This window comes from Sinocyclocheilus grahami, unplaced genomic scaffold (genome assembly GCF_001515645.1).
Source record: "Sinocyclocheilus grahami isolate Dianchi unplaced genomic scaffold, SAMN03320097.WGS_v1.1 scaffold1674.1, whole genome shotgun sequence".
NCBI lineage: Eukaryota > Metazoa > Chordata > Actinopteri > Cypriniformes > Cyprinidae > Sinocyclocheilus > Sinocyclocheilus grahami.
Window position 1 is genome coordinate 199,175 of NW_015506853.1, and position 17,352 is coordinate 216,526.

Genomic DNA, 17,352 nt, shown 5'->3' on the forward strand with positions numbered 1-17,352 from the left:
GACTCCAGGCCGTTAAAATTATTAGAGCAATAATGCACTCCCGAAGTGGTTATGTGGCCACGACGCCACGCCTATATGGAATGGTCTATCAGTTCTCAAACAAATTAAGAACTACATTCGATTTTTATTTACTGAACGCAAGTGCTTATTGCGATAGAAAACACTGTAATTGCCACTGATTATGAAATATTTTTGTTTGCTTGGGTGGTAATATTAGGTCTATTATATTAATAGGGAAGGGGGCCCAAAAATTAGTCACAAAAAGAGGTAAATCTGGCCCTGCCGTCTAATGTGTGTTTTGGCCATGTAATGTAGCTGAAATTAAATATGTTATTACCTCTGAGTCAGAGCAGCGATCATGGAAGAGAGAACACAAGCAGACAGCGCTGGAAGCTGCTAATGCTCATCAGTAAATCAATGGAAAATAAATAAAAATCATGACTCTGTCTGAGCTATGCGTTTTAAAATGAACACTAGCTAGTGTAAATGTAGCCTAACAGATGTGTAAACTGAAGACTATTTGAGCTTTATTAAAACTATTTTGCACTGATTTATTGTGTTGGTTACATTTTGTTCCTTTCTGCAGTGGCTCAGGAGACGAGTCTCTTTGAGTTTGTATAAACATCAACAAGCTGAAAAATAAAACCAGCATTTTTTTTTTAGATAATGTAATCTTGTTAAAATTTATTTCATAAAATTGGTATCGGAAAAAGTATCGTTCAGGAAACGGTATCGAAGTCAAGGTATCGATATCGAAAAAATTTTAACGATACCCAGCCCTACTTGCTACAACCTTATCAAAATCGTTCAAAGACAATAAAATGCTCATTTTCAACACCTGCAGAATTTTCCGTTCTGTGTGATGTCAATCAACATGACGCGAATCGCCCTGCATGCTCTCAGGGAGGAAGTGCTGTCCAAGTAAGTTCTCTCACAATGTAGGAAGCTGCAGCTTTTGAACATTAATTGGTGTTTATTTTGTACAGTATTAATTACATATTGTCAAGCTTTGAAATGATTTGGCTGTGTTTGCCCTCTGTCTGAGGTATCTGCTGTAGCCTTTCATAACCTCTGCAGTTGTTTCCATGGCAATAAAACATTTTGTTGCTTTGTGATGTCACATAGGGAGTGTAACCGAAGGCAACAGGTCGTGGCAGTGCTGAATGATTTTTATGTTGCAACATTCCTGCACCTCTATCAGCTGTGGAAGAGCCAGCAGAAAACCATCTCTGACTCTGGCCATGTACTCAAAGGTGATTTTTCAATTACAAATGAACAGTGTTGTATTTGTGCAGGGTATCATTTAGTGACTTTCAGCATAGATTTTAATTAACACTCATTTGGTCAAAATCATTTAAAGGGGCCATCATTTATTTTCCCCTTAAAGTTCACTAAATGCTAGTAAAGGTTTGCACCAAAACCACTTTCCACTCTCACTGACGCTTCGAATGAAACAAGCATTTTTTGCTACTGTACTTTTAAGGGTTTTACTTGTAAATGCCCTCTATTCTGATTTGCTAGCTTTAACATTGTTCACGCAGTCATTCATTAGGGTAAAAGTTACTGCATACTGAATAGATCTTGAGATTAGGAGTGTGAATCTTTCTGTAGACAGTAAGTCGATTTGATCCGTGAATCATATGTATTTGATTCAGGAATAATTTTTGCAAATTCAAACCAATTAGATTTTTGCTGTAGCAAATTTTGCTGGAAATAAGGTTGTTATGGTGAGGTTGTAACTTTAAATCTTGCTAACAATTTTGATACTACAGCAAATGTTAATACTAATTTAATGTAAGTAAGCAGTCAGTAATAAAATAAGAACAAGAAAACAGATAAGTACACAAATAGAACAAAGCTACAAATGTAAAACATACAAATGTCTTTCAGGTAGGACAATATAACAGTAAGATTCAAGTAAAAAATACTACAGAAATTGAATGATCAAATGTAAAATGAAACGCTGCATAATTTTCAGTAGTTTAATTGACTTATGCCTCACTATGACTCCATTAATTAACCTGTCACTAATTTAATGTTTATATATTTTAAAATATCAGGGCTCTACAGTGCGAACAAGAAATTAATATTAAGTGACTTAATTTGTCTGATTATAACACTATTTTGCTCTATTTCGTCGTCGAAAATAGTTTGAAACAAAGTCACAGCTCAGCCACTGCGCATCTCCATTCAAACACAGCGGTGTCTCGTTTATGAATGAACTGCATTTTTAAACAAATCTAGTGAGTCAGTGATTCATGATTACCCATTCATAAATACTGTCACTTGCTTCATTCCTGAATGATTCAGCCGTTCGAATGAATCAATTGAATGAATGATTCAGTGATAAAATCAGTGACTTGATGCCACCTGCTGGCAGTTTTAGTTTCATTTTTAAAGTATCTTTTCAGTTCTTTAAATCATTTAATATTTCTATATTCATAATTTTTTTAAAACATTAATCTTAACATGAATTTATGGATTTAATTGCACTCATGCCACCTCTGATCCTCATTAAATGTCTGAAAATACACCTACAAGCCACTTTTATGTTCTTCTGTGCCTCCTCTGTACAAATTAATTTTAAAACTGATTTCATTTGATTAGTAACTTATTTTGCTTATTATGCTTGTTCTTATTATGTGGTTTTAATTAGAATTTTTAAAAAGCTTATAAAATAATTTTTTTAAAATATTTGACATAAAAGATGACACACTTTTAATAAAGTTAGAAAAATGCCATTACAAAGGTAAAAACAAAATTCCACTGTAAATCACTTTGAGTCAAATATCACCTCGTAATGGGAAGGCAAATTTTTTATCAAATTTTGGATTATTGATTAGAAGGTGCTGCTAAATTTGACTGTGCTCCTAAAGTTGGATTTTAAAAAGAAAAATAAGCATAGAGCCCTGGATATTGAAAGGTACTTTACTGAATCGCATTTTATAAAATTTTTAGCATTTTAAAAAGACAATTAATTCGATTCAAAAATTCATGTTTCAAGATCAGTGCATGTGCTTTGGCAAATTTTGTAATCGATGCGTCAAGAAAGCAGGTGAATCTTTGCAGTTGAAATGTGAAGGCGGGTGGAAACTGGGTAAAGAGCTTTGTGTTTAACATGAGAGTTTATCTAGTGAAAAAAGAGAAAGCCTGACCTTTCCTTTTTCTGCTCTGTGATGCACAGAAGTGGAGCTCTTCGCTAAGAAGAACCCCAAGCAGTTTCTCAAACGTCTCGAGGGCTACCTGAAGGAGAGACGTGCTGGGACAGGACACCGAACATCACCCGACACACTATCACATAGCAACCCTTCACCTGGTGACACTGGGTCTCGAGCAGGGAGTCAGGGCGGCAAGGAGGGGAAAGAGATGAACTTCACTGGAGTGTGTGAGCTGCCACCTGAGATGGAGGGCGAGGCGAGACTCATCTGAGAGACAGAGAGGCATTCGATTTGTACAGTCTCGACTATCTCGTGCTCTGACTTTGCTGTTCTCTCTGTTTCTTCATTTCCTTTCTGTCCTTTCATGCTTAAGTACACTCAGAGACAAGTCTATGTTGTAACTGTAGTTGCTAAAAAGTATGAAACTCTTTGCTGTCTTTCTTTCTGCTAGAGTACCTATTGGCTCTTCTATGAAAGACTAGATTTAGTTGCCAAGTTTAAAAGGAGAATCTCAGAATTACCGCCTCAGTGGCAGCAGGTTGTCTTGAAGCTGTCAGGAAGAAAGAGACTGTTTACAGGCCTTATGAGTGTGCAGTTGCAGAGGAGAGGGCTGCAGAAGCCAGCAAGCATGCCTTACCCACTACTGTGGTATTGAGTGAGAGTGACTTCCTGTGTGTGTTGGCCTGACTGTTTAGGCATGTATTTGATTGAGACTAGTCTAGTGAAAGCTTTGTGATCCTTGTGGTCATTTGAACATGTCAATGAGTCATTGTTCAAGAAAGTGGGCAGAGTTTATATTGATGTTGGCTCTTTACTCTTCACTGTTGAAAAATGGAATGAGGTATCAAAACATTGGATGGAAATAGCCTCAATAGGCCAAAGCTTTTTTTATTTTGTCCCTTTAGAGAGATAAATGTCACAGTATGATTCAGAGATTGCCTGACATGTTTCTGTTGGCAGAAACTCTTCAACAAGAGCCTGAAATTGTAAAGTGAGGGCGGTTTTTTTATGGGAAAGTGCATTTTAGTGACCTGTAGACCAAAATGTATGGATGTTTGAGTATCTACTTTGCAGTTCAGTTACAAGGCTAACATTGACACTTGCAGACTTAAATTATCAGCTAAATTTATTTGTGTTTGAGCTTTGAGCTAAACTTAGGGCAGTAATCAAAGTTAAATGTGATATTTGGAGATGTTGTTATGCTTGTCTGCATGAAGCAAATCCTAAGTTTCCTCTAATGATAGCAGGTACATTCCAGTTTTAAGTAGTCATAACGTGACTTTGAATGTGTTGACGTGCTGTGGACGAGAGTGAGAATGATCCTACGCTGTTAAACTTTTACTGGATAATTTCTGGTATCCCGGACGAGCCCCCAATATATGTTGTGAAACCCTATAATGCCAGAAATAGTCCTAAAAAATTGTTATTGGTTACTTGTTAGGGCATTTCTCATGCGATACAGCATTCTCAAGATGTCTTTTATCTTATCCTGAGAGAATAGATGGTGTATGTTAAACTGTTGTTTAATAGTGATTAGATTGTTACAGCTCCCTGAAGCACTTTTAGCAATGAAAGTGTGTAAACTTGTTAAGAAGACATGGCTTAAATAAAACATTAGCCAGGACGCTGCAGGTCATTTAAGCTATATGTTATACGTAACCTAACAAATTTTTCCTTCAGAGTTGCATGAGACACGTTGAAAACTTACATAGCAAAAAGTCAGTAACTCTAGTGAACTTCTTGCATCAAACATACAGCCTTCAAATAGACATGTGAGACCTATATATAGTGTAGTCAAGTACACCCTGAGACTTGTTGATTTGAACATAAAAAACGTAGAATACTTTATTTGCTATCGAGCCACAGATTAATGCAGAAAATAGTTGAGAATTTTATGTATTTTTGTCATTTGCGTCTTGTTCTCCCTAGTCCAGGTCCAATAAAGATGTGAGGGTTGCAACATTCATGTAAATTGACAGTGACGTACTGTACATTTCTGAAAAAACTTGATGGGGAAAGTCTTTCCCTCCCTTTGCAACCCTATTCTGCACTCTCGTCTTGTTAGCATGTCAGGTAGCGCTAGAGATGTAGCATCCAGGAATCGTTGTTTTAAATTCCTTGTTAAAAAAGCTTGTTATTCTAACTCTGTATGGTTGCATATGTCTGTCTAAGTTACCTAGTCCAAAGTGTTGTTGTACAGTATGAGTACAGTGCGTTCTATATGTTTCAGGTTTAATTTTACGCTCTAATTTTATTCTTTTGTAGTTTTTATTTTTCTTAAACAACACATGAATATAAATACTCAGTGGATGTATATTAGAAGTCCTGTCACTTTAGCCAGTTTAATTTTATATAAAGCAGAGTAGTATTTTATAAACTTGAATAAGATTAAAGCATAATGGAAAACGAATGTTTATATACAAAGGCAAATCACCCTTTCTTGGGTTATTTACTAGATTGGCTAGTTTGTATTAGTTTAGATAAGCAGGTTCAACACTTTCGTAATCCGTCTATATATCCAAGTGAATTTAGTGCAGTTCAGTGCTGTTGAACATAAAAAACGTAGAATACTTTATTTGCTATCGAGCCACATCAGATTAATGCAGAAAATAGTTGAGAATTTTATGTATTTTTGTCATTTGCGTCTTGTTCTCCCTAGTCCAGGTCCAATAAAGATGTGAGGGTTGCAACATTCATGTAAATTGACAGTGACGTACTGTACATTTCTGAAAAAACTTGATGGGGAAAGTCTTTCCCTCCCTTTGCAACCCTATTCTGCACTCTCGTCTTGTTAGCATGTCAGGTAGCGCTAGAGATGTAGCATCCAGGAATCGTTGTTTTAAATTCCTTGTTAAAAAAGCTTGTTATTCTAACTCTGTATGGTTGCATATGTCTGTCTAAGTTACCTAGTCCAAAGTGTTGTTGTACAGTATGAGTACAGTGTGTTCTATATGTTTCAGGTTTAATTTTACGCTCTAATTTTATTCTTTTGTAGTTTTTATTTTTCTTAAACAACACATGAATATAAATACTCAGTGGATGTATATTAGAAGTCCTGTCACTTTAGCCAGTTTAATTTTATATAAAGCAGAGTAGTATTTTATAAACTTGAATAAGATTAAAGCATAATGGAAAACGAATGTTTATATACAAAGGCAAATCACCCTTTCTTGGGTTATTTACTAGTTTGGCTGGTTTGTATTAGTTTAGATAAGCAGGTTCAACACTTTCGTAATCCGTCTATATATCCAAGTGAATTTAGTGCAGTTCAGTGCTGTTGTAAATTCCACGGCAAGCATTAATGTGTTTCATACCCAGCGTTTTGTTTTCCACACTGACCTGCTGAAAGCAACGTTAACACTAAGAAAAAGAGAATTATGATGTTGCATAATAGTGTGTCAAACTGTTGAGAGAAGACAGTGGAAAGCACATGTGTATTTCCTTCTTTTTTAGGATATATCGAGCTGTTGTGTGCAGTTACTTTTCCAAAGTGTGTTTCTATCTTGCTTACTAGCTCAAAACTCCTTATGAACAATCAAACTTACAAATCGAGCAATCATCCATAACCCGGACCATGATATGAGCCTGGTTTGGCACCTTTTCCGTGTATATGTGCGCACAATTAGTTGCTTAGTGGTTGTTTTGCTGTTTTGTTTTTAAAGGAGAGGGTGGTCTGGTATGTGAGATGACAATTAAAGTGTGTGTGTATATATGTATATATATACAGTATCTCACAGAAGTGAGTACACCCCTCACATTTTTGTAAATATTTTATTATATCTTTTCATGTGACAACACTGAAGAAATGACACTTTGCTACAATGTAAAGTAGTGAGTGTACAGCTTGTATAACAGTGTAAATTTGCTGTCCCCTCAAAATAACTCAACACACAGCCATTAATGTCTAAACCGCTGGCCACAAAAGTGAGTACACCCCTAAGTGAAAATGTCCAAATTGGGCCCAAGGTTTTCCCAGTGTGTTTCAGAAGAAAGCATTCCACGATAATTAATCTTTCTGGCCCAGCGAGATGAAATTATTTCTGGAGAAAATACAAACCCACGTGTCAAATTTGATTCATTGAGTTGCCCTGAATCAAATTACAGCAAGTCCAAAATATCCTGCACTTCATTTAAAGATGCATCATTATTGTCTGCTATGATCCTTCAGAGCATTTTATTATATCTGAACCTTGATTGTAGAATCCCTATTTTATAATGAAAATATATTTCAGAATATATGCAGTGGTACAGTGATGTATCGTATGAAGAGTAATAAATAAATGCAACTCAAAAAACAGTGTTTAAGTGTTAAATTGTAATTCCTTGCATGTGCTTTTGTTGTATTCTAGAGTTGTAATAGAGTGGATTGGCCATCAGGGGTCAGTCTACTGTAATGTCTGATGCGATCTGACTAGCATATGCTTTCCTGCACTGAATGTGTTTTCTTATCTGTTAATTAATAACAACTGTGGTTTCCATCAGGAATTGCTTTTCTCTTCATTGATTTATAAAGTGCTGACAATTTTTCAAATGTCTGGACACAGGAATTTGTGCTGTGTTATATATAGTGTGAATGAACATTGTATATGGAGCATGTCATGCACCAAGAAGACCCACATGGCATATGTGCTGCAGAACTTCACAGAAAGCTCCACAGATTTAAAACTCCAAAGGTTCTATGCATCTACTTGTGTAATATTTTAAATTAATTGAGTGATTCGTTCACCTTCCATATTCTCAGATCTGTTTTAAGAAATAGTCCATTCCACAGATTCTCCCCTAACAGCACAGAGAATGCAAGAAAAGTCTGCAGATTCCATTTAGACTGGTGTATAAGGAATTTTTTTTCAACATTACTTAACAGTGAACACAGCTTTGAGTAATCTCTATGTAAACATTGCCAGTTGTACAGTATACATTGCCATTTAAAGGCATAGTTCATTTCTAAATAGAAAATCTGCTGAACATGTACTCCATCTAAAATGAAAGTGGTTTCTTTATCAGAACAGATTTGGGGAAATTTAGCATTACATCACTTGCTCACCAATGGATCTTCTGCCGTGATGGGTGCCGTTAGAATAGGAGTCTAAACTGCTGATAAATGCATCAAAATAATTCACAAGTAATCCACACCACTCCAGTGCATCAATTAACAAGTGTTTATAAGAAAATTCATTTAAATTCATCAAAGAAAAGAGGGACAAAGTCCATGCCCTGTTGTCCTCTCACATCAAAATCCACCGACATTTGTTTAGAACTGGTCTGTTTTCGCTTGTAAATGGCACTTGATCTGTGCATATTTTTCTCCTGATTCTAACTTTTTGCACTGGAGAAAGCTAAATTATAGATAGAGGACTCATATTTTAGCTGGAAGCAAGAGTTAGAAAAGAAAAACAGCTTAATGATGGATTTTTATGTCAGGATATTTATTGATGGGCTGGAGTGGTTTGGATTACTTGTGGATTATTGTGATGTTTTTATCGGCTGTTTGGACTCTCATTCTGATGGCACCCATTCACTGCAGAGGATCCATTGGTGAGCAAGTGATGTAATGCTGCATTTCTCCAAATCTGTTTTGATGAAGAAACAAACTCGCATTTTAGATGGTCTGAGGGTGAGTACATTTTCAGCAAATTTTAATTTTTGGTGAAGTAATCTCTTAATGCATTTTACATGAACATGAATTAACATTGAATTATAGTATAATTTAAGAAATGTCAATTAATGTTGATCGTTCATTATATCGAATTCATTAATGCTAACAAATTAACCTTTTAAATGCCTTCAGCACTTTGGAACGTATTGAATAGACTTTTAAAATGCACGTTTTTGAAGTGCTTTTCTCCTTCATCCATTAATGAATTCATTAGGACTGTTTTGGCACTGTTTTGATGAAATCTGATGTTTTTTCCTGCATATAATGAACTACACACAGCTCTGAGGAGCTTGGCCTGAACTTCCCTGACTGAAAGATCAGAACATCAAATGTAAACCTGCTGTTTTGGCATCCTAACAGTGGCTCTGACGCTGTCCCTCTGTCCCTGAGTCAGAGTAACAGATCCGGACTGCTCTCTCAGGACTCAATTTAGAGACGGGCGAGTGATCCTAACAGGAATTTCTGAATCAAGGAGGACAGACATCTGGCCTGCTTTGTTGAGAGCCAAAGAAAAAAATCAGGATTGCATCCTCAGAGGTAAGGACAAAAGCAAATTCATGGCAAGATTTAATAAATAGTTGTTTTAAATTAATCCTCAACAGTACTGAAAGCATTGCAATTGCTTGCGGTTTTGGCTTGTAGTTTGATCCGAATCTGGCTAGGCTGCAGAGACGCTGTCTGCTGGAAATACTTATGCCAGATGACATGCTGTCTGAATGAAGGACACAAATGATGGCCAAAGAGTTTGTGCTTGTAGACACATGCTTAGAACAGAGAACAGCATAGTTACAGTATTTTTGTCTTCATTCTAGTGCTTAGTATGAACACTTTCACTTTTCTGTAATAAAAGGTTTACAGCATAAATTTTAAAAGCATAATCCACCATTTTAACAAGCAATCAATGGGAAAATTACAAAAGGATAAAGTCAGCAGTTTTGGGAGTCTGCACCACATCGACGTAAACAATGAAAAGAGCCTCAGTGCTGTTCTCAATTAATGGAGGAGACATTGGAGGAATCCAAAAACATTTGTAAAGTGTCTTTATCAAATCATATCAAGAAGAAAAACACAACTTAATGTTCTTAAACGGTTCATTATTCTCACAAATATTAACAGAATAATATACAGTATGCACACATATACTAAATACTAAACATATTCTACTGTTTGCCAAATAGAATGGGACTGAATTAATTAGTTAAAAATGAATTATTTTGCAGATTGTCCTGGCTGCTATTTTTCGTATAACAAATGTGATTGGGGGTGGAAAAAGCCATTTCACAATGCATGATACCAGATTTCACATTGATTCACATTAGGGTTGCACAATTTGAAAATCTTTGAAAATTGTGTATTTTTTTTAAATATAAAAATTAAAACCACAATAAGGGATACTATTATAATATTTAATTGTAAAATAAAAAATTGAGAATTAAAAAAAAATAATAATTTAATCATTCCATTTTAATAGTATGATTTCCAAAAACTTTAAATATATATTACATGGGTTTTGATACATTTATGGTGCTTTTTCGTCATTTTGTGAACTTAATAGACCTGTTCCCATTTACTTTTGCTAAATGGAAAAGAGCTGCCAGGACATTCTGCTAAAAATCTAATTTTGTGCTCCATTGAAGAATCAAAGTTTGCAACCACAAGAAGATGAAAAAATGACAGAATTGTATTGCACCTTTAAATAATAATGACATTTTCTATGATAGTTCTATTATATTATTAAGTTGTTTAACTCAATATTGAATGTGTCACAGGTTATAATACACAATGCAAGAGAAGGGAGAACATTTTTTGTCTTGTAAAAACCCATCTCTATGTAATCAAACTGTTCTCTGTCCCAGATATCTCCTGCATTGTACTTTCAATATTGCAGAGCTGGAAAAAATATCAGGTCAGTGATCTGTCACATATCAGCATATTGGCCACCGTTCCCCTCACCCCTTTTTCACTGCTTTAAACATTGTGTCAAGCTAGGACAGACCCTGTTTCCCCTTCATCACAGGCTCTGGTTTGTGCCAAACCTCTTTGTCAACATTTTAGTTTTGTGAGTCAGAGAAGCACACTGGTGTTTCTGTGATTTAAGACTCATGGTTAGCTGTATTCTCTTTACACTCTGCACTACCTCAATCAGTTTCCCTCCCAATGTCACATTTTTTTTTCACATTCACTTTTTATAGTATGTCTTGTACCTATTTAACAAAAGCATTGTGCTAGTTGAATACTGTAGATTGTGCATGATGAGGCATTTTCTCAACCTGCTCCCCATCTGAATCTTGGGAGCCTTCTGGCTGATATCCCCCTCCTCCGTCTCGCTGTTTTATAACTTTTCTTTTTCTCTCTCTCTGCATCTCACTCTGCTCTCTCAGCTGTATGTTCTGGTTCTTTCCCTCCCCCTCCCTCTTTTATGCACAAGTTCCCTGCTCTCAGTACTTTTATACCAGATTCTCCTTACAGCCCCCTTTAAGCCCTTTTTCCGTCTCTCTCTCCTCCCTCTGCTCTCTGTTCTTAATGATCCTCGCTAGGGTCTGCAGACATGGTTCGTCCCAGGTCAGTTAATTCAGCGTCTGAGCAGAGATTTGCTTCATGTGCGTTTTCATCCAGCACAATTCAAAGGCAGATGTGTACACACAATCACAGATAAACAACTCTCCTGTGAGTAGAGACTGTTTGTGGTCTGGATTGCTCACAAAATACACAAGCGGTGCATGTTCTTTGTCTGTCTGCCGGTCTATGTGTCTTTCTGTCTATGACTGTCTGTCTCTTGGTCTATGTGTGTGTGTGTGTGTGTCTGTCTGTCTGTCTGTCTGTCTATCTATAGTATCTTTCTGTCTGTCTATCTATAGGATCTTTCTATCTGTATCTGTCTGTCTGTTTCTGTCTGTCTATCTAAAGTACCTGTCTGTCTGTCTATAGTATCTGTCTATCTATAGCATCTTTCTATCTGTATCTGTCTGTCTGTTTCTGTCTGTCTATCTAAAGTACCTGTCTGTCTGTCTATAGTATCTGTCTATCTATAGCATCTTTCTATCTGTATCTGTCTGTCTGTTTCTGTCTGTCTATCTAAAGTACCTGTCTGTCTGTCTATAGTATCTGTCTATCTATAGCATCTTTCTATCTGTATCTGTCTGTCTGTTTCTGTCTGTGTATCTAAAGTATCTGTCTGTCTGTCTATAGTATCTGTCTGTCTATCTATAGGACTTTTCTATCTGTGTCTGTATCTGTCTGTCTGTTTCTGTATCTGTCTATCTATAGTATCTATCTGTCTGTCTGTCTGTCTGTCTGTCTGTCTATAGTGTCGGTCTGTCTACTACAGTATCTGTCTGTCTGTCTGTCTATCTATAGTATAGTTGATGCAATGTTTGTTGACTAAAAACGTCTTAAACCTAAAAGGATTTTTGTAAATCCAGTGGTCAAATGCTGTGTGGCCTCTCAATTTTCTGTGTAATTGTAGCCACCTGACTAGTGACTTATTTTTGTGTGAATTTACACAAAACTGGAAGACTTTCTGAATGTACAGTGGTGTGAAAAAGTGTTGGCCCCCTTCCTGATTTCTTATTTTTTTGCATGTTTGTCACACTTTAATGTTTCAGATCATCAAACAAATTTAAATATGAGTAAAAGATAACACAAGTGAACACATCATGCAGTTTTTAAGTGAAGGTTTTTATTATTAAGGGAAAACAAAATCCAAAACTACATGGCCCTGTGTGAAAAAGTGTTTGCCCCCTAAACCTAATAACTGGTTGGGCCACCCTTAGCAGCAACAACTGCAATCAAGCGTTTGCGATAACTTGCAATGAGTCTGTTACAGCGCTGTGGAGGAATTTTGGTCCACTCATCTATGCAGAATTGTTGTAATTCAGCCACATTGGAGGGTTTTCGAGCATGAACCGCCTTTTTAAGGTCATGCCACAGCATCTCAATAGAATTTAGGTAACGTCAGTAATGTAGGGCTCCCAATTTAATAATATTTTACTACAATTACTTTAATGCCCTCTGACCCAAAGACAGTACTTTTTTTGGATAGGACAGTACATAAGAGACATGAAGCAATGCAAAAATAGAGGTAATCGGGACAGGACCTTGGGACTTGAACTCTGATCACCCAAAGCACAGCTGTGCCATATATCAAAGCATTCCCTTAAGGCTTTGGCCGTGATAATTAATTCAGTCTAGACGTCTAATCAATTGAAGGCTTTAATTCTTTAATGTAACATTATAAACCCAACACTGAATTTAAATATTACATAACATATATGTAATTCCAGACTCTGCCTTTTGCATAAGTCTATATATGGCAGTTGGTTCTTGCCACACCTATTGAATCTCAAGTACTTTGACTCAACGAAACATCCTCTACGTATCAACAACTCAACTTTTTGTATTTTTCTCTCCATATATGGTTCTTGAGTTGGCTCTTTGCAGAACAAAAAGGGTTAAAGCATCAGTAAACTTTACAATAAAACTGTTCTACCTGTTTTCTTTCTTTCTCTCACCCCCTCTCTTCAAGTCTGTTTTTACACTCCTCCATAGCTCCTCATGTGTCTCTCCCACCCTCCCCTTCTCCTTACACCCCTCTGTCTCTCTTACACATTCTCGCTCTCCCTTTCCAGTGCTCACTCTCACTTCTCTCCTCAGAAATACTGTCCGTGGATCACCTCTTCTGTCTGCGGCAGTGAATAAGGCACCATGCTGGGACTGAGGGAGCAGACGGCACTCTCAGTTCTCTGTCTGTCTCTGCTGGCTCGCTTCTGGACTGTAAACGGACTGACAGAACACAGCAACTCAGAGATCAGCCACACAGCCTCAGACCAACATGTGGAGGACAGAAGAGCAGGTACAAATGACAAAATGCTGTTGTCTGTCATGTTCTTTTTTTGCTCTGGTGTATAAAAATGTACTTGCACCTGTGCTTGGAGAAGCCACGTTTAAGAAGGCAACTTATTGAGGAAGAAAAACGCTGCTGAACAACAGTACAAATGAATATTTAGCTGAAACGGTGTGACGAATGGAGAAGCTGAAAACTAGTGCTGTACAAGTTGAAGACAGACTTTCATCCTTGTGTTTCAAAAGAATGTCATGGCTTCATTACGTTTGAAGTTCACATTCGTTCTGGCTCTGTTTTGGAATGTAATGCCAGCTTTTCACAATTCAATCAATTCCCAGTGGATAAACATTGTCAGGTTGATATTTCATCCCTGAAAGCTTCAATAATATGTCTACTGGGTTAATTGGGTAAAAATGGTAATTGGGACCCCAAATATAAGAAACTACAAAATCAGTCTCAACAGACCACAAGGGTTAAATGTGATGTCACCTTTAACCAAGTACAAATTTTCTGTGATTTGGAACAAAAACACTTAGTATACAGTCGTCCAGCAGCACACCGCATTTATGTTGACAGGTTATATTTTCCACATAGTTTACAGCACATTTTGAGTGGTACTTTACCAAAGACAGGGATTCTTCTTGAAGGATACCAGGTTTTTACAGTTACATGAGTAAAGCTCTTGGTGACATCGGCAGTAGCGTACTCAATTCTTGCACCTGTGCTTGGAGAAGCCAAGTCTAAGAAGTCAACTCACTGAGGAAGAAAACCTCTGCTGAACGCCAGTACAAATTAATATTTAGCTGACACGGTGTTGCGAATAGAGAAGCCGAAAAACTAGCGCGGTACACATTGCAGACAGACTTTCATCCTTGGGTTTCAAAAGAACGACTTCATTACACTTGCAACTTGGATTAAGGAGTTAATTTAAGAGTTAATAGCAGCACTGTTGCTGAGGTTTGGAAAATATGCTTACTGGCAGGCTTTTGGTATTCAATAACACAGCGTTTCCATTAAATGCAGGGAAGTAGACTCACTCTGACAAACTGGACAGATCAGTAAAATTACAAAAAGTAATGGGAAAAACAGAAGTATTCATCAATGCACGTTATCCCAAAGAAGAAAAGTTACTGAAATCTTTAATCAAAATGTAATAACTTGCTCTTCCTCTGAGCTGAGTTTTCTTTTTGCTGATGTCACTAAGGCCTCACAGGCTATTGGCGTTAACTAATAGCTAGTATTATTTTAGCAAGCTCACATTAATTTTGGCTGTGTTTTGGTATGTAATGCCAACTTTTCACAATCCAATCAATTCCAAGTTGACAAAATCAAGTGCCGGCCTATATTTTTTTCTTGTTGAATTTCATTTTATTTAAAAATGTCACATTAACATGTCACAAGTAAAATGAGTTTTGAACAGGGTTTCACATTGACTTTCAAGGGATAGTTCACCCAAAAATAAAAATTCTGTCATTAATTACTCACCCTCATGTTGTTTCAAACTTGTAAGACCTTCGTTCATCTTCGGAACACAAATAAAGAAATATTTTATGAAATCCGAGACTTTCTGACCCTGCATAGACAGCAACACAGCTACCACGTTCAAGGCCCAGAAAGTTAGTAAGGACATCATTAAAATAGTCCATGTGACATCAGTGGTTCAACCATCATTTTATGAAGCTACGAGAATATTTTTGTGCGCAAAGAAAACAAAAATAATGACTTTATTCAGCAATTTCTTCTGAAACAATGAGCGGCTGTATTTTTATTAACAAACATTAACACAGATTAATAAATGTATTGTTCCATGTTCGTCGTCTTGTTGTTGTATTGGGTTCATATCCAGCACGCAAGGTTTATGCGCATGCTCTAAGTCTTCTCCATTTTTAGTGTATGTCTGTGGCAGAATTACAGTGCCACATACTGGTCTGGCATGTATACTACATAGTTTTGAGTCCGTTTCAGTGATTTCGTGTGTACGCAGATATTTCTGGAGACGATGCAGTGTTTACGGATGAACGAGGGGAAAAAAGTCGGCTAGGGACAGCACTGGCTTCGTGTGAATGTGGCCTTAGTTCATCGTTTGTATGTTCTGGTTCAAATAAGTAATGCTGGGCAAAAAATGGCAAGTTATTCTCTGTCAAAATCTTCAGACTCAGATTCTTAAACACTGCTGATTGGTCATTGTGTTCACGTGCTTAACAGATATGACTGTGATTGGCTACAATGATCATCGCTTCACCCTCTTCAACGAGCGCTTACAGAGAAGCAACAAGGGAGTGTTTGAAAGCCGAGTTTGAAATCCCTAATATATCACACAGAAGGATCCCCTGACAGACGTGGCTTTTAAACGCTCTCGTGTGCTGCTGCTTATTATTATTAGTTTTATGGCGGATTGAACCATGACTTATCAGGTGCATACCACCACCTACTGTATCGGAGTATTATTTAAAAAAAACAACACTACTATCTAATCCTATAATATACCCCTGTATCCTTCAGATATTCCACAACTCCCGTGTGCTTCTGTGTGAGCGTTCGGTGAAGAGGGTGACGCGATGATCATTGTAGCCAATCACAGTCATATCTTTTGAGCACGTGAATACAGTGACCAATCAGCGCTGTTTAAGAATCTGTTTAACAGTGCTTAAATGTTAGCGGGAAATGGATGTTTTTAAAATTCCAGCACCGAATGGTTTCGCGGTCGGTACTTTTGACAAAACTAGCGTCTTCCTCTGCTTGTAAGCAAGGGGGCAGCTCATCTGGGTCAGCAGCTCCACACGCATGTGTCGTGGTACTGTCGTGAGCGCACATCGAAGACTGACACGGAAGAGAAGAAATGGTTGGATTAAGTAGTTATTTTTGTTTTCTTTGCACACAAAAAGTATTCTCGTAGCTTCATAAAATTACAATTGAACCACTGATGTCACATGGACTATTTTAATGATGTCCTTACTAACTTTCTGGGCCTTGAACGTGTCAGTTATGCTGCTGTCTATGCAGAGTCAGAAAGCTCTCAGATTTCAGCAAAAATATCTTCATTTGTGTTCTGAAGATGAATGAAGGTCTTATGTGTTTGGAAAGACAGGAGGGTGAGTAATTAATGGCAGAAGTTTCATTTTTGGGTGAACTATCCTTTTAAGACCTTTGGCTACTTGGATCGGTTTTGGCATAACTGGGACTCTTGAATCCGAAGATGCTCTCATAGACCAGCTAGACTTCAAACACACCTGTGCACCAGCCCAGGCTTTGCTCCCATCAGTTAGCCCAGATGAGTTAGACTGTCAGGCTGAAAAGGGTCAGATGTTTGATACTTTGCCAATCTGTTAAATCGTATCTTGTAAAAGCAAACTGTTCTCCGGGAAACACTTAAGGTAGTATTTTTTGGAAATTTCTGAACAGTTTGAAAATAGTTTTACCATTATGCATGGAAAGAATGGCGAAACCCAGTGACTGTTGTCGTTTGTCCTGTTTCGGCCTAGACTGTGGAGTAGTGGTTTGCGCATATGCTCTGGTGTTCATGTGGACAATATAAGTTTGACTGATCGTGTTCCTGCATTTCTCCTCATCATTTTTTGTCCACTCTGGCAATAAAAATGCAAAAAGGGTAAAACAAACTCTCCTGTTTGAACCCCCCCTTCATTGCAAGCCAGTGATGATTGACAGCTAAGTAAACTTTTGCCAGATTACTCCTG

General features: G+C 37.2%; 1 protein-coding gene across 1 annotated transcript in view; it reads left to right on the forward strand.

Annotated features, from left to right (window-relative positions):
• Positions 1-5,686, forward strand: part of LOC107571955 (ELMO domain-containing protein 3-like) — a 12,525-nt gene extending 6,839 nt beyond the window's left edge. Inside the window, exons 10-12 of the mRNA XM_016258346.1 lie at positions 845-921; positions 1,126-1,253; positions 3,185-5,686. Coding sequence (XP_016113832.1) covers positions 845-921; positions 1,126-1,253; positions 3,185-3,429 — 450 coding nt within the window. The 3' untranslated portion in view covers positions 3,430-5,686. The remainder of the gene's footprint in view (positions 1-844; positions 922-1,125; positions 1,254-3,184) is intronic.
• The last annotated feature ends 11,666 nt before the right edge of the window (positions 5,687-17,352 follow it).